A 22,226-nucleotide genomic window follows, 5' to 3' on the forward strand; every position below is an offset into this window, starting at 1 on the left:
AATCCCATAAATAAGCCAGATTTAGTTGATACAGTATAACATGATTTTACATATTGTATATTATTATTGTGTGAAAATTAGTTATTCTTGATTATTTTGAAAATGCATGTAAAATGTATATATAAAAAAAAGATTACATCGATTTACTAATAAAATTCAAAATAAGCAAGTAGTATTATCCCTGGTCCGATAAAAAAAATCGTTTCTTATTTTTTATGTTGATCAAATTATATTGTTGATATTATCATTGCGTTGTTTTTTTGGTATGGCGCCCAATGATGTGTCTGGGTTTCGACGTTCACTCTGCGCCTGCAGTGATGCGTCATTTACAGCATCGTTTGAGTTAGGTTTTGAGCCTCGTGCAACCGTTGACCTAAAAAAAAGACATATTAGATTTAACTGCAGAAAGTCTATACCACAAGCAATACAGTGCAATCGAAAGTCCATACATGCTTACCGCAGTTTATTTGCTGCATAAAAAGCACCCTCTACAGTGGTTAATTTTTCCTTCAACTCCAACCTTAAATATTTTGGCTCCACCGTTGCATCAGCTGCAGTTGCATTTTCTTCTTTATCTTGGAAGACAAAGTGCACAACAGCTGTAGGTACGAAATCCAATTCCAAGAGCGTTTTATCCATGGGTAAAATATATTTCGGCGGTATAGTAACTGTAAAAATAATGTAATAATTAACATTTGTTCCTCAACGTAAAGGTTAAAATGTATAACGTTCACTCACACAAATGAAAATCTGCTTGATCGTCATGTAGAAATTTTCGCACAAAGTCCATGACATCGGAAACTTTATCAATGGGCTTGAAGATACCCTGTAGGACAAGTCGATCTGGGAACTGAATTCTTATCACACAATTCTTGTACTGCGCAATTTTATTTAGCATTGTCTTCTGTCCTTCTAATTGACGCAAACGTTCCGTAAGTAACGGTGCATCTTCATCACCTCGAGATGCTTTTTTTAAGTCTCTTAATACTAATTTAAGATCTTCAACTGTTAAATCGAAAAATGAATCAGGCAATTCTTCAGCCTGAGTTTGGGTCTCGTCGAGCGAATATAGTACGGCGTTTCGTTCGCCGATCTAAATTAAAAAAAATCATAGTTAACATTGATGTTATAAACATATGATGTGAAGAACTTACAATGTTTACTTCCGGTTCAATATCCATTTCGCCTGCATCGTCCTCATTCAAATTGTTGAGGTCCTTTGCGGAATCCTGCTCATGCCTTGAACTTTGTATGGAATAACCCACACCTGAACCCCAGTCATATTTGGGCTTTTCCGGCTCACTCTCCTTGGTCGCCGCTGTACTAGTCGTATTTACCAGTGCAGCGTCGTTTTCAGTGTTTGCATTAGATGTTGATTTCTTCAGAGATTGAACCAAATCTTTTGTAATTTTGAAACCACCACTCCCGCTATCACTATTTTTTATGGAATTTTTTTGTGTTAGTATTCCCTTTTCTTCATCTTCCTTTGGCTTCTCTTTAACCGTTGGTGGTACGTAGACGTTAGCTTGACTTTAAAGTGGAAAATGTCAATAAATCAATTATATATATATTCTGTTACACACATACGACTTCAAATCTTCAGCAGTTTTATTTATAACACGCACCATGGCACGTCCTTCAATGATACCTAGTGATTTCAGTGTAGTTTCGGTCATACGTTCCTTTCCAATAATTTCTTGACGCATATAAATCGCGACCGGGCTAGAGTAAGTTTTCAATACCTCCGAGTCAAGCTCTTCTATAACCTGCCAAAGGCTATTGCTTGGTTTAAACTCTCCCTGAACTCGAGAACCATCTTCTAGTTGAATGCAGATGTTCACCACAGACTCGGTTCTTCTGCGTTCAGTTTGTGACATTTCCAATAAGCAATTGTTGGGTAATCCACTAAATCGGAACATTTGCGTAAGACCAACCTCTTTATTATGATGCTTTAAACAATATTCATGGCTGTCTAAGCCATGCTTCAGGCAAACCTCTTCCAAAATCTAAAATAATTTTTAAATGAGCAATGATCCAAAGGAATGTGATTACAAACAATATACCTGTAGAATGGTTGTATTAGGTGTGACTTTTACATTTTGTCTCCGAAAATTTGGTGTCAATACGGTCACCTTTCCTTCCATATTATTCACTTGAAATGTTTTTATTTAATTTTACAAACCACGTCAAATTTCGCCTGCCGGCTTAATATAAATTGCAATCAGACAAAGCGTAGAATAATAAAAATTGAAATGTCAGAAAAGTGCATATATTTGCGATTGTAACATTCGAATTGTAATGTTGTTATTGTTTCATTAAGAAACAGCAAAGGAAACATATAAAAATAAATGAAAATATCATGATTCACAGCTGATTTCAGTGTTGAACAATAATTTTAAAAAATTAAAATAAACATGAAATTTAACATTTAGAATAATATTGATATTGATAATATTGATTTTAAAGCGAAAACAATTTAAAAACATTAAAAAAATGTTAAGCCAACTATATACATAATGGATACAAAATTCTGTCTATATAATGTCTGCTTTACAAACTTAAATTATAGTTATATTAAACTTAAATTATGGTAGTATTATTAGAATAATACGATTAAGGTATCATTTAACGTAAATAATTAACTATGTGACCTTTAGATTAAATAAGGGCCTTATTTTTTATATAAATAAATTGTTAAAATGAGCATCACTGAATTTTACAATCGATATACATAGGCCCTTAATCTAGGTCAATATCATCTTTGTTTTTTCCGTAAACAAGCAAATAAATTTCTCAACTTTTCTCTTCAAAAATTAAAATTTAAAATTTAAAGTGCTTAAAAAACTTATAGAAAAACATCGCGCTGCAATTCGCAGAATGGCTTGGCGCTCAGTTGGTGCAGACAATGCAGATCTCATTCGCAAAATGAGGGGTAGTGTAAACACGAATATTTGGAAAAGAGGATATACATTTGTATCAATCTACTTGTTGCAGATTTTGGAATAATTGCATCTGAAACTGTAGCACAGGCAATGATGAAGACAGATAGAAAGTATTATTCCCCTCGAAACCCGTATATGGATGCTCCGCAGTCGATAGGATATGGTGTCACTATTTCAGCTCCTCATATGGTAAACTAAAAATTTTATTTGTGAAAGATTTCCAGTGTTTATTGTTTTATTTACCAGCATGCTTTCGCGTTGGAATATCTGCGCGATCATCTACATCCTGGTGCTCGTGTCTTAGATGTTGGCAGTGGTTCGGGTTACTTAACAGCTTGCTTTCTGCGATATATTCAAGAAAAAGGAGATGACCCCAATACGAAAGTTGTAGGCATAGAACATCAGCCTGAACTCGTACAACAAAGTGTAAAAAACCTAAATACAGATGATCCAAAAATGCTAGAATCGGGAAGGTTGATTATTGTTGGTGAGAGTAATAGAAGAGTAAATAAATTTGTTCTTTAAACATATATTTTACAAATGCACTCAGAGGGCGATGGACGTAAAGGTGTCCCACAATATGCTCCCTATGATGCCATTCATGTCGGTGCAGCTGCAGCTATAACGCCAAACGCACTCTTAGAGCAATTGGCACATGGAGGACGGTTAATTGTTCCTGTTGGTCCAGAAGGTGGAGAACAGTATATGACTCAGTATGATAAGGACACCGACGGAAAAGTAAAAGAAACACGTCTTATGGGTGTTATGTATGTGCCGCTTACAGACCTAAACCGATCTTGACAAGTGTTAGCTTTAAAAATATGCATCGGTTTGCTAATTATGGGAATAATCATCTTTAAAATATGGACAAAGCTACCAATTGAGGGCAGAGCTTAAATATAGCATATCGCTATCAGCAAGTATTTTGTTCAATACAATATGAAAAGGCTTAGTTATTGCATGTATCAACAATGTGAAAACATCTTTACTTAAATAATATATTTATTGTTAATTCTGCTTGGAATATAATTGCTATTGTTTTTTGAAAATTTTCTAGGTCACGACACAAATATATTCGAGATTAAATTGGTGCAATCGTTTTTGGTCATGGCAGAAGTAGATTTGAAACAGTGTAGTGACAACAGGACCTATTAAACCATTTCATTACCCATTAAAATTTATTTCTACCTTGCTTAATAATAATATCAAATTTATTGATACAATCGAAGTTTTAATAATTTGTTGCTAGTAGAGACCTGCGGTAAGATTGTTTATGCAACCCTGAATTTCTCATTTGTTTATATTAATTTTAGTTGTCCAGGTATATGAATTTCAATGTTTTCGATTCTTCAAGTCTATTTGCTGAAACCGGTGATTGAGTTATTGCATCGAAGCATATGTAGGATAAAAGGGACATCGGGTCAAAAACAAAATTAACTTATTAATTAAACAAAAATAATATACTTCTTTCAAGTAGTAGATTTAATACGGTCAGTATGAAACTACCACAAAAGGAAGTTGAATGCAAAATTCAAACGTTACCACCCAGTCCTGAAGGAGCTGGTGGATCCGAAAGCCCTGAAGAAAATTCGGATATATTAATAAAAACGATTTTGGATGCTTTCTGGAAACTATGTATGATACATTTTATGTTCTTCCCTCATTGGCATTTGTGTAATATTATATTTATAGGGGTCCAACTAAAGCTTCTAGCATCATTTGTAATGGTTGACCTTGGCGGTTATCAATTGCTCGACAGGCTTGTGCAATGGAGTGTTAGAAATCCTCATAAAGCCATTTGTATATTTGCAGCTTTTTTGGCCTTTTTACTGCCATTTTTGTTAATGTTGGGTATTGGACTTTCGACTCTATTGATGACACTCACCGGATTTTTGGTTCTAGAAGGTATATACGCCCTCACCTGTATCTTCTGACATTTTAAGTAAATTTTATGATCTTTTTAATTTCAAGGTGTAATATTGACCATAATTGCAATGCTACTGATTGGTTGTTTGGGTTCCTTAATTTTAGTGGTGCTATTTTTAAAGCAACTAAATCGAACATAAAATATGGTTTTAAGATTTTTTTATGAAATTCTTGAAAGAACTAATGGAGACAAAGTTAAGTTAGAAACAATGATTAAATTATCGGAGTGCACTTGAAAATTGTTGTATTTATTGAAGATATTATATAAAGAAAAAATTGATCAACTAATGGAATAAATATACCAGTAAAAAAGACTACTGAAATAAAAGGAAAGACATAGTAACCCTATATACATGTATATATGTACAAAAATTGTTTATTATTGTAACGGATTAAAACAATAAGAACAGAACGTAAGCGAAATACAAAAATTCAAATTTTAGTTTTAACATTAGAAGGAATTAAAAATATTTCTTATACGAAAACTTTTACAACTCGATTAATTCTTTAGTTATCGATATTGTTAAGAATTCATAATCAAATTTTGTAAATGCAGCTCTACATATTCAGCACTTTCACGAGTGGTGTTGAATATTTCAGCAAAGCATTCGTGTAATTTGCGTGAACTCGTATTGTCTTAAAAATTTTCTTCTCCGCGAAAATTTGTTTTTTTATAATAAAAAAGTGCATTAAATTAATTAAAAAGTGTGAAAAAGGGTCTTCTTACATAAACTAAGCGGTAAGTTAATAAATGCGAAAAGAGATATATGTTTTTTCGAGCAATATCGATTCGTAAATAGTTGGGTGTTTGGAAGTGAAGTGTATTTTCTGGAGGTGTGGTGCATAAAAGAGGTGTACGAAGTCTCGCACTTGATGTTGTTGGTGCTTCTGCTGGTGCAATGCTTTGTGTGTATACATGTGTAGTCATATATTTGTTTTTACTTGTCAAAACGTTGCATTCAGCATTTCTTACACATTCCATAACCAATTCTTTTGAGGGAACTGCAGTACGTATTTATAATCATGGATAATTATTATCCATGTTTATAATTTTCTTTCATTGATATAATGGTATCTTTCTGAAATTGTGTCAATATATTACGATATATATATATATATATATATATACGTTTCAGGTATTTTGTCAAGTATTCTGTGTACTTTTCGAAATCGTAAATGTTTTCATGAAACAATTTGTAAATACTAGTGTAATTTATAATGCAATAGAAATATCCATATCAATTTCTACCTGAATTTTACTACAACACTGTCCATACAGTAATTAACCTGCGGCAAGTCTTTCCGCATTTACATAGTAGCCATCTTGAAACTTGGTGTCATCTTATTAACACAACTTGTCAGTTCTAGCATATCTGCAAGAAGGTATGTTGTTTGCAATTGATAGTTTTAAAATTAAAGGTATCTTTAAAGTGGAAGATATGTTTAAAATGTTCTTAAATATTTCTCGTACTTCTCTATTCCCATATTATTGTGCATTTATAATTGTTTTAAATTGATGTATTCTTAATCTTTGAGTAACCAACGTCTAATTAGTGAATAAAATAATGGAAAAATCTCGGAGAACTATTTCCTGCTGGTTATAAAAAAAAGTAAGAATAGAAATGCCTGAATCCAATCGTATTAAATAGAGTTGCCGTCTATCTATTTTAAGATGGGTCAAAAATATAATATGCCACAATATGATTATGATAAGCAGGTTCATTTCCGGGCATTCCTTTATTATATGTACATACACATTTATGCATAAATTTATTTATAAAAGGTTATGCAATTCCACGAATTACTTCTTAACTAACATTTAAAAAAAATGTATGCTATTGCTTTGCGGGTAACTCTTGCGTTGACTGACTGACCTGCGCTTGAGCACAATTCTTGCCTGCTTCATTGTCTTGCAAGGGCCGATTGTGTTTGGGCTTCTTTGGCGTTTTTCTGTTTTACTCGACTGTTCGTTGTCGGCTTGCATACATCAATAAACAAATCGCTAAAACGTCGTATAGTGTAAAACGTGAGTCAAATTAACATGTTATTTTGAAAAATATTTACCTGTAAAAGCGAGGAAAAATACACATCTTTTGTTTGTTTTTGTTCCTTTTGTAGAAATGCATACGCATATTCATTAAGTGGGTGAAAGATTTCTGTAGTTTTGTGTGATCCATGTACTCTTAAGATTGTCTACAGCACTGATTATTTAATTAAAATCACAATTTGGTTGACTTGCCGTACAAATTTTGGTTATAAGGTTTGGTACTTTATTGGAGTCAAGTAATTATCTTCGGACAAAAGCTTTTCTTCGGGAAATAAACATATACCATCCTAGCTTTTAGAAATTTATTTATTATCTTAGAGTTTATTATTAAACATATTTTATATTTATTTTTTAGGTGTGGTGTGCTCTTCCTAAATCACCAAGATGAGTTACATGCCAGCGCAAAACCGTACAAGTAAGTTGAAAATTAAAGGAAATGGAGTTTTACTCATCATTAAACATAACGAAGAAATTAACAAGTGTAAACAAAAAATAGTCGAATGATTTTAGTAAAGTACTTATAGGAATAAAATTAAAGTGTATATAAATATTACTACAGTAGGAAACGTATTTAAAACACATGTTCAACATATTTAAATTTACTAAATGTGTTTTTGATAGTAACAAATTTTTAATAATTTTATTTTATTAAATTCATTTTTTATTTATTTTTATTAAATTTTCATGGTTGACATTTCCCAGTCTGTAGACTAAAGTGCTTTTCCGGTAAAATGAATTATATTTCCTCCATAGTAATTTTAGAAATTGCTGAAATTATATACTTGAAAGTCGTTAAATTGATTACGCATTCAATTTCATTTCCAAAAGATTATAAAAGAAGGGTTGCGGGAGTTAAAAATGCAATCATACGTACATACATATGTATATAATGCTACCCATATTATTTCCACATGCACAGTTGTGTTCACGAAATTAGCAACATGTCTTGAGTAAGGTCCAAAGTGCAGTATTTCCAAAGTGTTATTGAAGTAAAACGATTTTCAAGCAAGAAATATTTCTTTAACCTTATTCCTGATTCCTGAGAATTATACATCGATAATTTATATATTTTTAAAGGCAACATGTGTTGCTATTTTCCTCAGCTTTTATATATTTACTTTAATACGTACGTATACGGTTCCAAAATATTTATGTGTGAAAAATATTAAATTTTTGTCGACAAAACGGAAATTCTTAAGTTCACATATTACTTGTAGTATATACACGTATCAAAAAAAGTGCAGTATGAATAAATCGAGTCCTTAAAATTATGTTTGTATGTATGCCTACTTGTTAATATTGCAACCGTAGACTTTTCACGACATTTGGTGGAACTGTGTTTATACTTGACACGAGTACACAAGTGGATACATATGTATGTACGCATGCGAACCACCCCCATTTTAGTTCGATGGGTTTTTATGCCAATACTTCATTTCAAAGGCAATTGATGCGGACTTTTGCCAGCAGGCATTTTAAATTAACCACTGTCAATGGGAGAAATGCATGCGCATGCACGCGTACGTTTCTGAAATCTTGGTATATATTTGCATATGAATCTAAAAGTGCTTTGGGTGGCATATGTCGGTTGGAAATTTTTCTTTATTATCAAGCTATCATTAAGCCTGCTGAAGAGCTCTTGTAATGCTGTAATTTGATGAAGGCGCACTGCCAGCAACAACTGGAGTATACAAAGAAAACTTATGCTCATATATGCTATATTACATTGTGCTGCTCTTTAGATCCATGTTGGCCATTCACACTGCAATGTCTGCGCTTTTGACATGCATCAGTGTTTGATTTTTACTGCCACTTTTTTAGGCTGACTTACATAAAAATACGATTTTTACGCTTTGATTAACCAAAGTTTTGCTCCTTTGGAGATGCATATAACAATATATGTACATATGTATGTGCATACATATATGTATGTATATATGTATATAGGGTGTTCATATTTGATGATGAATTGTCGTTTCTCCTCTGTTTGGTAGTTAGCAAACTCTATTTGTATGGGTATATACACAGTAAGCCATTATATGTTAAATACAAATCTTCTAAATAAATAAAGAGAACAAATTTGTTTAGCTAATGCTTGTAATTTGACTGGCATGTCCTCAGATGTTTTCCTTCTTCTCATATTAATTAACAATTTTATGTAAATACATGTATGTGAGTTCGATTTGCAAACAAAATTATTCGATTTAATTCAAAATAAGTGTGTATGTGTGATTCTACTTGAGCTGGTATTCTCTTTTTTATTCAATCTCTATTTGATTATCCTATGTAGTTACATTGGTCTTATACCAGTTGCTGATCAGTATGCCGGTCTCTTTGATATAAGCCGGTCGTTTGTTCGATTCGCTACTTAAAGCTTATCGCATGGAAAACATCTTTATATGATCTCCTTTCGTGGCGATAAGTCAATTTAAGCATATTTAGCAGTTTGGTTATTTAAAGACAACTTTACAGTCAATATGTCTAACGCAGTATTATACTATATGGAAACAGTTTACCCATACATTAAATTTGTCAATTTAAGAAATAACGTTAAACTTTAAGTACACTTAAAGAAAAAACGTTAACTTCGGTTGCACGAAAGCTGTAAAACACTTCCTGTTTTTACTATAGTCGGGTCTACGTAATAGTCTTGACAGACGGCAGCGTTAATCCGGATTAACTGCGCACTTAATCAGATCCAAATTTGTAGGTGACAGACGGCAGCTATGCGAGTTTGAAACTCTCATAAACAGCTCATTGTCCTTTTTATAATATTTTCAATAAAAATTGATAGAAGATAAACATTACGGTTGTTAGCCGACCAATTTTTACCAAACCATTTTTTATTACAAAAGCATATCAACACATTATTTTTAAAACTGCATCATAACATAGAAGTTTTATTGATACTATATTGAGAATTTGATAAACAGCTGTCAGGGTTGCTTGTATTTCATTCACAATAGATGAAAATTGGCCATTTTTAACAATGTTGCCAACGAAAATCTCACAAACTTCCTAAACTTTTGAGAGTTATTTTTGGATTCAGCAACGGAGTTAGCTGTGGTAACTCCTGAATTAATCCCGAAAAATGCAATTAATCTGGTTTAACGCTGCCGTCTATCAATGCTATAAGTCTCTAAAATTTTAAGGATTAATTATGAGTTAGCAATGAAGTTTGCTTCACTAATTCTTTACTGCATTAATCCGGATTAACGCTGCCGTCTGTTAAGGCTATAACCGGGACGGACCCAGATTTTTATCCGATCAAGGACTGTTAAATCCCGACTTTCCCCCAAACTACTTCAGGAATCTTCTAATGTTGTTGCTACAACAAAATCAATAACAACAACCCTTTACAAATCCAAAATACTCCATACAAGAACTCGTTTTTGACCGGTCAGTTACTATGGCAGCTACATATATGTTATAGTTGTCCGATTTGGAGAACTTTTTCGGAGACTGTAAAGTTGCTTTGGCTAGTTATCTATGCAAAATTTTTGACATATGCCTCGTCAAAAACAAAAGCTTTCTAGACAAAGACGTTTCCGAAAATGAGTAGCTTTTCTTTCTGTGTGTTACAAACTTCTTGGCAAACTTAATATAATATTTAAGAAGTATTAAAGTGGGGAACAAAATAAATTTTGAGCTTTTAGGGTATATTAAAAATCGCCATCGCCATAATTTGGTCGCATTTTTCTTTCGTGCCTTCGATCACACATACACACACACAGCATTGCTACACCGCTGCGTCCCTTTTAGTGTTGTGATTCCGTTGATTTGTATGAATCGTTGAATTTTAAACTGTCTGGCTTTAAAAAATTCCTTTCTTTCAAGTGTCTGGCACAGCAGACCACTAAGTCTGACAGCATCAATATCATCAAACACTTTATGCACACAAATGGGTTTGCATCAGCAAAATTGTTCTTTTGATGGAAATTCAATATGTATAAATGTAACTGAACAAGTGTTTGAACACCACAAGGCCTTGCATATCGAAAAATCATCATCAACAACAGCAAAATCGTCATCATTATGATTGCAATAATTATGCGCTGTTAACTTGAAACCGTTAAAAATATACTCAGCTTCACACTGCCAAATCTTCTACTTCTATTAATTTTTTATACGCTCGCCGCGCCAACAACCAACCCCCATTTCCCAACGTGGTTGGTGTGGGCTGCCAGTAGGCGGTGCGGTTGCCAGACCTTTGTCAGCACAATGCAACTGTTGTCACTCTAACAAAGTGTGACGACTCGACTGCCGGCTATGCTTACACACCTACACACATACTAACCAACCTGACCAATGCACTTTGGAGTGCTATACTTTTACATTTACATACAAACCATATTTTTATATATTTCTTAACTTTTTCCCTAAGAATCCTGTACATATGTACATATGTATGTGCTATGCTGTCAACATATCTGTTACCGTTGTTGTGTTTGCATTCGTGTCGCTTTGTAATCCGAGTTCTTGTCACTGCTTTGTAATGTTTTAATGTCAATGCTGGTTTTGTTCTTTTCGTTGTCATTTTGTGACAATGTGTCGTAATATCCGTGGTCGGCGCTTCTGGCCATTTAGTTTACTTTAAAATAATGTTCTCATTCACACTATGCGTTGAGTTTTACCTATGAGCTTACGTATCCATTTACGTAGTCTTGGCTCAGGAAGTGTCAGTGACTGCGCTTCCACTCTCCTGACTTTTTGTTGTTTTTATTTTTTTAGTAGAAATTTAATGCCTTAACAATAGATGATGCTGGGTGGTTTTCTGAAGTGAAATTAATAATTAATCAAAGTAAAATGATATTGAAAATGGAGATGAATACGATTTACGAGTATGTTCTGGTAATATAGATCCGACTGAAGTGTGAATGGAACAGTCACACCCATTCGACAGCTTTTCAAAATACTTTCCCAAAAAGTATTTCTGAAAAAGTACTAAAATTTGCTATAATTTAATTATATGTTGCCTACATTTAGGCGTATGCGTTAACTTATAAAGAATGCCTGGCATTAAATCAGTAAAGAAATCTTATTTTAACCCAAAAAGTTGAACTAAAATTACCATAAAAATTCTTCATATTAGATATAAATAAAATTAAAAAAAAAAATAATAATTTATGAAAATTCTTCGAACTAATTGTAAAAATTAAAAAAAAAATAAAACAAAATACCTATGTATATGTATTAGATTTAATATAATCGTTATTCAATTTCAGTGTCGCATAACAATCAATACAATCCTCCGGACCTGCCACCCATGGTCTCGGCCAAGGAGCAAACGTTAATGTGGCAGCAGAATTCGTATCTGGGCGATTCTGGTATTCATTCCGGTGCGGTCACACAAGTACCATCGTTGTCGGGCAAAGAGGATGAACAAATGGAGGACGACCCACTTATGTTCGATTTGGATACTGGCTTTCCACAGAACTTCACCCAAGAGCAGGTGGACGATATGAATCAACAGTTGAGTCAGACACGTTCACAGCGTGTACGTGCCGCCATGTTCCCCGAGACTTTGGAGGAGGGCATCGAAATACCATCGACTCAGTTCGATCCCCAACAGCCCACTGCAGTGCAGCGCTTGTCGGAACCATCACAAATGTTGAAACATGCCGTAGTAAATCTTATCAACTATCAAGATGATGCCGAGTTGGCCACACGTGCCATACCCGAATTGATTAAGTTGTTGAATGATGAAGATCAAGTGGTTGTCTCACAGGCCGCCATGATGGTCCATCAATTGTCGAAGAAAGAGGCTTCTCGCCATGCCATCATGAATAGTCCACAAATGGTTGCCGCTTTAGTGCGTGCTATTTCCAACAGCAATGACTTGGAGAGCACCAAAGCTGCCGTGGGCACGCTACACAATTTGTCACATCATCGTCAGGGCCTGCTGGCTATCTTCAAGAGTGGTGGCATACCGGCTTTGGTGAAATTGCTGTCATCACCTGTTGAGAGTGTGCTCTTCTACGCCATTACTACACTACATAATTTGTTGTTGCATCAGGATGGATCGAAAATGGCCGTACGCCTGGCTGGTGGCCTGCAGAAGATGGTCACTTTGTTGCAGCGCAATAATGTGAAATTCTTAGCCATCGTTACGGATTGCTTGCAAATTTTGGCCTACGGCAATCAGGAGAGCAAATTGATCATACTGGCTTCGGGCGGTCCCAATGAACTGGTACGAATTATGCGCTCGTACGACTATGAGAAGTTACTCTGGACTACTTCACGTGTGTTGAAGGTACTCTCCGTATGCTCGAGCAATAAGCCAGCCATTGTTGATGCTGGTGGCATGCAGGCTTTGGCTATGCATTTAGCCAATCCATCACCACGTTTAGTGCAAAACTGTTTGTGGACATTGCGGAATCTATCCGATGCCGCCACCAAGGTAGATGGTCTCGAACCACTACTGCAATCCTTGGTGCAGGTATTAGCCTCGACGGACGTGAATGTTGTCACTTGTGCCGCTGGCATACTTTCGAATTTAACTTGCAATAACCAACGCAACAAAGCTATCGTTTGTCAAGTTGGTGGTGTCGATGCCCTGGTACGCACCATTATAAATGCCGGTGACCGCGAAGAGATCACCGAGCCGGCTGTGTGCGCATTGCGTCACTTGACTTCACGTCATGTGGACTCGGAGTCGGCACAGAACGCCGTACGTCTCAACTATGGACTGTCAGTGATTGTAAAGCTTTTGCATCCACCATCACGTTGGCCGCTAATCAAGGCCGTCATCGGTTTGATACGCAACTTGGCCTTGTGCTCGGCCAACCATGCACCACTGCGCGAACATGGCGCCATACACAATTTGGTGCGCCTCTTAATGCGCGCATTCCAGGATACTGAACGCGTAAGTAGCCAAATATTTTGTTAAAAATCAAATAATTTATTAACTTTGTATAATAATTCTTTTATTTTACTGTAGCAACGTTCATCTGTTGCCACTACCGGATCCCAGCAGCCATCCGCTTATGCCGACGGCGTACGTATGGAGGAGATCGTCGAAGGCACCGTCGGTGCTCTACACATATTAGCACGTGAATCGCACAATCGCGCTTTGATACGGCAACAATCTGTCATACCGATATTTGTGCGTCTACTTTTCAACGAAATCGAAAATATACAGGTTAGTTTGCCATACGCTCAAAGTATTTTGTTTCTAGTTAAATGTACAATGTCTATTGCAGCGCGTTGCCGCCGGCGTACTTTGTGAGTTGGCCGCCGATAAAGAGGGCGCCGAAATGATCGAGCAAGAAGGCGCTACTGGTCCGCTTACTGACCTCTTGCACTCGCGTAACGAAGGTGTTGCCACCTATGCAGCAGCCGTGCTATTCCGCATGAGCGAGGATAAGCCACAAGATTACAAAAAGCGTCTTTCTATTGAATTGACCAATTCATTGTTGCGCGAAGACAACAATATGTGGGGAAATGCTGATTTAGGCATGGGTCCGGATCTACAGGTGAGTCATCAGTGTAAATTTAGTGCACTGTAGTACTATTTGTGAGTTTTTAGCGTGTAAAGAAAAAATCCTCTAAGCTAGCGTAGCGTAAATTAGACGCTTATCTCTTTGTAAGCTTAGCAAAAGTAAATAATCATAAAAGAAAAAATCAACGAATTGGTCTGCTCTAAAACTCTCTGTATGCGTATTTAAAGTATTCCAACTGTTTACTTGTGTACATACATACATACATAAATAAATTACCCTAGTCTACAATTTTTATTTCGCTTCAACATAACCTATATTTTGTTACTACCTTTATTTACTTAGAGCATAGCGGAAATTGTAAATATAAATAATGTCAGCTATTATGCTTGGAAACATTAATTTTTATTTAATAAAACGATAGTACAGATTTAATTAAATTTATATAAATTACTCACGCAAGTTATAGGTGGTCCTCAAAGCGGTCCATTGTCGAAATTTTTAGTGGATTTTTTATACCTTAAACAAAGTATATTGAGAAGGAAACGCCAGAGACCCTATAAAGTATATATGTACCATATGTAAATTATCAGCGTGAGGAACTAAGTCGATTTAGTCATGTCCGTCTATTTGTCTGTATTTACGCAAACGAGCCTCTCAGTTTTTGAGATATCGCTTTGAAATTTTGCACATGCCCTTTTTTCCGCAAGAAGCTGTTTATTTGTCGAAACCGCCATTATCAGATCACTATAGCATATAGCTGCATTACAAACTGATCGTTCAAAATGAAGTTCTTGTATGAAAACTCTTTTGTTTGACAAGATAACTTCATGTAATTTGGCGTTGGACAATAATCGCGAGAGTACAATTTCAGAACAAATTTTGCACACCTGATCACTATAGTATACATAGACACTTAACTCCTACAAAGAAGGTTTGAGGCTAAATTTTTAAACCTGACACTTCCCTACTAATCCAGCGTTAGCTTTAAGCACATTAATTAACAGTGAGCCACTAAAAATAAGCTTTCAGGACCACTTTACTTGTATTCGCATAGCGTAGTTTTTCGTTGGTTTTGCAACCGTTATTTAGTTTTATTCTTTCATTAGCTTTAAGTTTATTAATTTGTGTTATTATTTTTGTTAATTAACTTACAATTTTAATTTTTTCTTTGTTCCTTTTTTATGTACTTGGTTTGTAACACAATCACAAAAACAACCGTTCACCTTACTACCATAAACACCGTCGCAATTATGTTGACCAAACACCGAAATTTGTGCTAAAACGTTGAAAATTTAAACAATTCGCAAAACTATCACGAAATCACAACGACTATCGCTACAATTCAATTGCAATTAATGAAATAAAAAAAAACAACATTAAACGTTTAAATGCCACAACCACCACCATATCACCACTGAAACCTTGCCCAACACCTGTCCATTTGCACTTCCTTGAAAATCATTTGTATCCTAACAACTTTTTGCAATTTTCGCAACGTCACACACAGGATATGCTTGGACCCGAACAAGCATATGAAGGTTTATATGGGCAGGGCCCGCCGAGTGTGCACAGCTCACATGGAGGTCGAGCATTCCAACAAGGTATGTATGCTGAGTTCCCAGACCCACTCTCGCCAGTTAAAGAAAAATAACAAAATTGAATAAAAATACAAGTTGAAACATTTTCCGTTAACTTGCGGTTTTCGTAAATATGTAAACTCGTTACGACAGCATGATGCGTTCGTTCGTCAAACTAATAAAAAAACGAAAACTAAAAAACATAATAAAAAAATAAATAAATCAAAATTCATTAACAGCGTAATTACGTATGTAACTTCGATTGAGAGCTGCATAACAAAATTATACCATAATTACGCTAAATCATTAAAATTGTTTCTTTTACATTTTCTTCAACTCACATATTAAACATCGCCCTTCACTGCCAGATTGAAGTAAACGTCTAATTACCCTTTAATCATCAACCCTGTTTAGTTAAATGTTATATAAACCACTTGAAATGAGGTTGTATACGCCTGTTTGACGTTTTATCATCCAAAAAATAAATTGGAAAAATGCTTCACATCATCCGAAATTGGGCAAAGCACAGTAACATAAAATAATGCACATAAATCCGATGCTAAAATACACGTTCAACCTTATAAATATACACCTATTTTAATCCCGTGTCAATAAAGTGAAATATTTTAGTTATAAAACTTTTTTTTTTAAGACAAACATTGTTTACATTACTGGTAATCAATGAAATAGCTAGCAACGCTTTGAAAAAAAAGTGCTACCATCTCAAATTAAATTCAAAATTTAAGTGTTGCCTACATGGAGGCGTTCAACGTACAAAATTCGAAATATATGTGTTCAAAATTTAAAAACAGTTAAAATAAAATTAAAAAGTCAATTTCATACATACATATGTATATGGTTCATTAAAATTTAATTTAAAAATTAATTTATCTTGGTTTTCCAATCGGTTGTCGAGCACTATACATTTTTAAGTTCGAATGTGTATGGTTTACATATGTACTATATATATTGTATACATACCATATTTTGAAAATTTACCAATTATTAAAATTAAATTTTGTAATATAAATTATTAATAAATATATTTTGAAAATGTACCAATTTATAAAATTAAATATTGTAATAGAAATTAGTACTTAATTTAAGAATTTTTCGAACGCTACAATTTTGTGTTCGAAAGTCTAATCTAGTTCATCATAACAAAAATATTTCACTTCAGCTAGCTGTTTTTTAAAACCCCTAAAAATATTTTTGAAAAAAAAAAAAAAAAAAAATTAATAATAGCTTAATACCATACATCCATGCAACCTGAACCAAGTCACAATAATCTCACCGCAAGTTGTAGTATTGAAAATCCTTTATGAAATCCACGAATTTGAGAGTAACGCTACAAGTTCATTCACCTTAAATAATGCGTTATCTCCGTTATTTCTGCTTTTTCAGTTAATTTCCACGATTTTTTTAGTTATTACAATGCAATTACAATATATATAACAATTAGTGCGTATGCATAAATTAGTAGGGGTTTAATAGCCATTCATTTGCCAATTAATCACTCATGCCGTGCTTTACCATGCCATGTATTGATATGTAGAAGAACGCTCACAAAGCTAGTAGTAGTACAACCAACCAACATCCATCCATTCACCAACTCACTCATCCAAAAGCAAAGTAAAGCAATCGATTCAATTACCTATACTATGTAGTCGTAAATTGTGCAAAAAATATCGTAACGAAAAATTAACCAAACGTTCTCTCTCTCTTTCTCTCTCTTTCTCTCTCTTTATCTCTCGCTCGTTTACTCTACTCGCTATTTTTCAACGGATCGCTTGCTTGCTCGTTAATAATGTAAACTAAATACATACATAATGCTTAAATTGTGTTAAATTAATTAATGATAAACAGTTAAGCCAGCCTAACATATATCATCACTAAAAATAAATACAATCTCTGAACGATAAACGAATTTAAAGCAAGAAACAAAACCAAATAAATAAAATTATTTAAAAAAATATTTAATTTAAAAACAAAATATTAAAGCGATAAAAATTTTAGTCAAAAAAAAAAATTAGTAAGCATAAGTAAAATGTAGTAACACGTATACATGTATACATTACTCAAAGTATTCGTAGGCAATAAGATTTAAGATTTACAAGTTTTGCATTGCGAGCAAGCTTACTCACTGAATTTCGAAACCAAAAGCAAGAAAGTAAAAATGAAAATAAAAAAATAAACAAAAAGGCAACTGTAGCGTACCCGTTGAATGCTTTAAAGCTAAGATTACTCATCCGAAATCAATAATCCAAACCACCAGCCAGTCAAAGAAACAAACAAACAAACCAAAAGCCAGCCAGCTTAGGAATGGCACTCGCTTTGCGCGCGTACAAGCAATGACAAATTCCTCCATATAGGTGACTAAAAATGAATTTGTTGTGCCTTTTGTTTTACCGTACAGTTATGAGATTTTGATTTTGCTTTCATTTTATAATTTACCAATTTTATAGACTTTCGGTATGTAATTTAAATTAAATTTAGTGCGTAGTAAGTTGGCAGTAGATTTATTTCGTGAATTTTAATTTAATTTTAACTTCTTTTGATTTAGAATTTAGCATACAATACAATTTTGGTTCTTCGTTAGTACTTTTGCAGCCTTATTTTGTACATTTGACTCTTGCACACGTTATTGTTAAATTTTTGAAATGAAATTTATGTACATTCTTACATATATATACTCATGTAAATTATGTATATGATGTATATTCCCTTTGAGCTTAAATTGTAGCAATTTTTGTGCATTCATGTTATGCATGGCTTTATTGCATTCTCTTAAGTTTTCGATAGAACTTTTTTTTGATTATGGAAAATATGTACACTAAATGAAGCAAATTAAAAAAAAAAACTTCATTAGTATTCGAGTATATGTTGAATTATAAAATATGAAAACCAATAGAATTCAGTAGATGCATTTAAAAAAAGAAACTGACATTTGTTGTCATCCGATGTTTAATCGATTAATATTCGATAATTGACACTACAACTGCTATAACGCGATATCCTTTCATAACATTAGAGAAAATAATAAATTTAGAAAAAATGTGATTTCCGCACCTAAGATTGTTATATTGCTTCCGATTACTAGGGCAGAACGCGTTTATATTCTTATTTTCTCACAATCCAACTACCATATATAGCAAAAGTGATTATTATTGCTGCTAGTTTCCAGCTCAAGGAATTTGCTACTAAATCTTTCCTAGATCAAGAAAATAATTACATGAAATGAAGCTACTTTGCAATTTTTGCGATCTTATAAAGGTAGACAACTTCCTGGTATCAACATACATACAAAACGACTTCATAGGAAAGTGATGTTTTAAATTTGCATGAAAATACTTGAAATCCGATTTGTTTTGTTTTTGTTTTTTGCTGAAATCAAATTATATTTTGCGCAAATGACACCTGATTTTTGCATGTGATTTCGTTATGTAACCAAAACCAAATCCACTTGTATAAAAAAGTGAAAATACGTTTAAAATAAATCTCAATTATTACTGAATACTCACTATTGCACCACTTTTTTCACAGGATATGATACTTTACCAATAGATTCAATGCAAGGCTTGGAAATAAGCAGCCCAGTTGGTGGTGGCGGCGGCGGTGGTAACAGTGTGCCACCAAGCGGTGCACCAACTTCACCATATTCGATGGATATGGATGTAGGTGAGATCGATGCTGGGGCCTTGAATTTTGATTTGGATGCAATGCCGACTCCACCAAATGACAACAACAACTTGGCCGCTTGGTATGACACCGATTGTTAATAAGCTAATATTATGAAAACAAAACAAAATCAAACATTTTAAAGTCGACTCTACCGTTCTTATTATGAGTTCGTTCGTATTCTTTATTTACGATAGTATTAAGTTTCTGCTTCCATTCGAGGATTAAGCTTATGAATTACTCCTTTTACATTCATACCATACATACATACACTATTTACATTTTATAATTACATATTGATTTTTATTAAAACACACATTTTTTCGGCATCTAAAACGAAGCAAGCATTTTTATTTTCTGCAACGCAATGTCGCCAAATTAGCAAAAAACGCGTTTATACTCTTAAGAAATAAGAACAAAAAATACGTACACACAAACATATAAACGCATATAGAAGATTCAAATATTTAAAGGGCTCATTCAAGTGCATCGAATCTTAAGTCTTAAAACATATAATTACATACATTAAAAACCGATTAAAAAATTGAAATTTGAAAGTTAAAAAAATAAATGACATAAGAAAAGTAAACAACACATCGCTGTAATGCAAAATATCTATGAAAGAAAATCAGCCACAAGTTGAAAAAGGAGTATTATCAAGAATTTTTGTAGAAGGAATAAATTAAAAATTACTTAAATGTACAAGCATATCCGCAGATAAGATACTTACATACATACTTACTGAACTTACAAAATTACACATTTACATATGTATGTGTTATTTTTTTCATGCAAACAAAAAATTCTTATCTGTAACAAGTGCAAGCGTAAGCGCGATTTGAATAAATATGTGAATGTTTTCACATTTTATGGAATTAAATTTCAAAGTGTTTAATTAAATATGTAATCAATGGTAATCGTAAGTATTATTAATGATGTTCCTACGATACTTGTTGTGCTGTTTCAGGAATAACATTGAAGCCCTACAACAACTTCCACTACAGCCATTCTCAAAACAATCAGGCCTATGTAGTCTGAACGATTGGGATTTATATTAACCAATGACTGGACTCATATCGGTCATATGGAGCAGACTCATTCGAACCGTTCCCACGGCAGTCGGCAAAAATGTTAGTAAATGTTTTCTGCCGCTACAACAACTCATCAGCAGCAGTCCTCAAAACTAAAGAAGCCACCACAACAAATGATAATATTTTTACGAAGCGCCCGTCAGAATTATGGGCACATGTAATAGCAAGTTCATTATTACCATTGCTAGTGGTGATCTGATAAATAGCATAACCTGGCGACCTTTGTAGACTCTCGCGTCAGACCATCTACACATAATTATCTTATCTCCCGACTACTTATCTGAAATATCAAACATATGTCCAGCGTGCAATAAGTCTCCGCATGACAATAGCCACCTCTCTGCATGACCTGCTAACCCTACAGATCTGACACCCTTCTCCCTTTGGTCCGACCCCGTCGAAACAGCAGGTTTCCTGGGCCTACTGTTGGATTACTTCGATGACAACTTATCTAATCCTTACTACGTATCTTAATGAGAATGAGGTAGCCGTTACAACAACAACAGCTATTTTTGCAAAAATAAATAACACTTACCGATCCAAAAGGGGATCGCCGAAAAAACAGCCCTTGGCTTCGGGGTCGTTGGAATGTTACCACCGCCCCGACATATCCAACGTATGCCTGCAATGAGTTTCCGCATGCCACTGGCCACCTCTTTGCGTGTGCCAACCCCACTCCTAACACCTTTTCTCCTCATCTAACACCGTTTTCTCACTAGATGACGTCGAGGTTATAACCGTTATACTAACGGGGATTAGATATACGTTAGAACAACAACAACAAAAATAAATTAAACAGGAGCTCGTATCAAAGAGCTGTAATATCGACAAGCGCACTTTCTTCGTTACTTGACTACTAAACTGTAATAGGATATCATATATAAAATGTTACCATTCATTCTAATATAGAGTCTTTGCCGTTAACCAACATTTTAGGTAGATGCGTGTACCGTAATTTTTAAAACCCGCATTAAAAATTAATTTTCGGTACTACAATCTTTCATTTGTGTTACCTTGTTATTGGGTTCAAGTCCATGCTTTAGATTTGAACATTATCCATTATTGCCACATTTACTGGTGTACTTAAATAAAAGCGTTGAGCCAGTGAATGTAAAAAAACTCCGTTTGTATAAGTAATAAGCATCGTGCGACAAGAAATTATTCAAAAAATTACAATTTTTTGGTTTTCTGAAACCAATTTTATATGTTTATTAGAATTTCTTCCTTTTTGACAGCCAATTTTACAATTCAATTTTGACAGCACATAAAGTCAAAATTGAATTTTTCAACGCTCAGCGTTGCCGCAGCGTTCATTTAGGTATGTGCCGTACAAAATCTTTGATTGTGAGGAACTTTTGACAGTAATTTGTTTTTATTTAGGGACGGCAGCTATAGACATTTTTAGCTAAATATTGAAAAGAGAATATAAAATATTTACATTGTTTTTACTACGCATTAAATTATAAATTTCAATGGAATTATATAAATATTGTTTCAATTTTACATTTAAAAAAATCGTTTGT

The 22,226-nt window shown here is 34.0% G+C and overlaps 4 protein-coding genes across 8 annotated transcripts; 3 read left to right on the plus strand and 1 right to left on the minus strand.

Annotated features, from left to right (window-relative positions):
* Nucleotides 1-41: 41 nt before the first annotated feature.
* Nucleotides 42-2,316, minus strand: LOC126760021 (tether containing UBX domain for GLUT4). Its single transcript, XM_050475348.1, has 6 exons — nucleotides 2,064-2,316; nucleotides 1,588-2,006; nucleotides 1,155-1,530; nucleotides 739-1,093; nucleotides 458-668; nucleotides 42-373 (listed from the first exon to the last, which is right to left on the minus strand). The coding sequence occupies exons 1-6, from the start codon at nucleotides 2,142-2,144 to the stop codon at nucleotides 223-225; spliced, it is 1,593 nt and encodes a 530-aa protein (XP_050331305.1). The 5' UTR covers nucleotides 2,145-2,316; the 3' UTR covers nucleotides 42-222.
* Nucleotides 2,317-2,740: 424 nt separating this feature from the next.
* Nucleotides 2,741-3,971, plus strand: LOC126760022 (protein-L-isoaspartate(D-aspartate) O-methyltransferase). The gene is made up of 4 exons (XM_050475349.1): nucleotides 2,741-2,932; nucleotides 2,995-3,131; nucleotides 3,189-3,429; nucleotides 3,493-3,971. Exons 1-4 carry the CDS (start codon nucleotides 2,878-2,880, stop codon nucleotides 3,741-3,743), a joined length of 684 nt encoding a protein of 227 aa, XP_050331306.1. The 5' UTR covers nucleotides 2,741-2,877; the 3' UTR covers nucleotides 3,744-3,971.
* Nucleotides 3,972-4,238: 267 nt separating this feature from the next.
* Nucleotides 4,239-5,226, plus strand: LOC126760023 (uncharacterized). Its single transcript, XM_050475350.1, has 3 exons — nucleotides 4,239-4,577; nucleotides 4,635-4,847; nucleotides 4,914-5,226. The coding sequence occupies exons 1-3, from the start codon at nucleotides 4,439-4,441 to the stop codon at nucleotides 5,006-5,008; spliced, it is 447 nt and encodes a 148-aa protein (XP_050331307.1). The 5' UTR covers nucleotides 4,239-4,438; the 3' UTR covers nucleotides 5,009-5,226.
* A 242-nt stretch (nucleotides 5,227-5,468) lies between these two features.
* Nucleotides 5,469-20,492, plus strand: LOC126760020 (armadillo segment polarity protein). 5 transcript variants are annotated; one of them, XM_050475342.1, is made up of 7 exons: nucleotides 5,469-5,607; nucleotides 7,271-7,330; nucleotides 12,141-13,780; nucleotides 13,856-14,056; nucleotides 14,118-14,390; nucleotides 15,865-15,958; nucleotides 19,478-20,492. In XM_050475342.1, the coding sequence occupies exons 2-7, from the start codon at nucleotides 7,300-7,302 to the stop codon at nucleotides 19,711-19,713; spliced, it is 2,475 nt and encodes an 824-aa protein (XP_050331299.1). In that variant the 5' UTR covers nucleotides 5,469-5,607; nucleotides 7,271-7,299; the 3' UTR covers nucleotides 19,714-20,492. The 5 variants fall into 5 exon arrangements, with proteins under 5 accessions (XP_050331299.1, XP_050331302.1, XP_050331304.1 ...); XM_050475345.1 differs by lacking the exon at nucleotides 19,478-20,492 and adding an exon at nucleotides 17,801-17,963; XM_050475343.1 differs by lacking the exon at nucleotides 5,469-5,607 and adding an exon at nucleotides 6,841-6,894.
* The last annotated feature ends 1,734 nt before the right edge of the window (nucleotides 20,493-22,226 follow it).

The sequence above is a fragment of the Bactrocera neohumeralis genome, chromosome 5, assembly GCF_024586455.1.
Source record: "Bactrocera neohumeralis isolate Rockhampton chromosome 5, APGP_CSIRO_Bneo_wtdbg2-racon-allhic-juicebox.fasta_v2, whole genome shotgun sequence".
Classification (NCBI taxonomy): domain Eukaryota; kingdom Metazoa; phylum Arthropoda; class Insecta; order Diptera; family Tephritidae; genus Bactrocera; species Bactrocera neohumeralis.

What these genes read in the sequence shown, in the direction of transcription:
- LOC126760021 (XM_050475348.1), bottom strand. Translation starts at nt 2,144, where the DNA reads ATGGAAGGAAAGGTGACCGTATTGACACCAAATTTTCGGAGACAAAAT. An exon ending in CTAATACAACCATTCTACAG is followed by an intron (nt 2,007 to 2,063) that starts GTATATTGTTTG and finishes AAATTATTTTAG; the next exon opens with ATTTTGGAAGAGGTTTGCCT. An exon ending in TTGAACCGGAAGTAAACATT is followed by an intron (nt 1,094 to 1,154) that starts GTAAGTTCTTCA and finishes TTTTTAATTTAG; the next exon opens with ATCGGCGAACGAAACGCCGT.
- LOC126760020 (XM_050475342.1), top strand. Translation starts at nt 7,300, where the DNA reads ATGAGTTACATGCCAGCGCAAAACCGTACAA. An exon ending in GCCAGCGCAAAACCGTACAA is followed by an intron (nt 7,331 to 12,140) that starts GTAAGTTGAAAA and finishes ATTCAATTTCAG; the next exon opens with TGTCGCATAACAATCAATAC. An exon ending in ACGAAATCGAAAATATACAG is followed by an intron (nt 14,057 to 14,117) that starts GTTAGTTTGCCA and finishes TGTCTATTGCAG; the next exon opens with CGCGTTGCCGCCGGCGTACT.
- LOC126760022 (XM_050475349.1), top strand. Translation starts at nt 2,878, where the DNA reads ATGGCTTGGCGCTCAGTTGGTGCAGACAATGCAGATCTCATTCGCAAA. An exon ending in TCTCATTCGCAAAATGAGGG is followed by an intron (nt 2,933 to 2,994) that starts GTAGTGTAAACA and finishes TACTTGTTGCAG; the next exon opens with ATTTTGGAATAATTGCATCT. An exon ending in GGGAAGGTTGATTATTGTTG is followed by an intron (nt 3,430 to 3,492) that starts GTGAGAGTAATA and finishes AAATGCACTCAG; the next exon opens with AGGGCGATGGACGTAAAGGT.
- LOC126760023 (XM_050475350.1), top strand. Translation starts at nt 4,439, where the DNA reads ATGAAACTACCACAAAAGGAAGTTGAATGCAAAATTCAAACGTTACCA. An exon ending in GGATGCTTTCTGGAAACTAT is followed by an intron (nt 4,578 to 4,634) that starts GTATGATACATT and finishes TTATATTTATAG; the next exon opens with GGGTCCAACTAAAGCTTCTA. An exon ending in CGGATTTTTGGTTCTAGAAG is followed by an intron (nt 4,848 to 4,913) that starts GTATATACGCCC and finishes TTTAATTTCAAG; the next exon opens with GTGTAATATTGACCATAATT.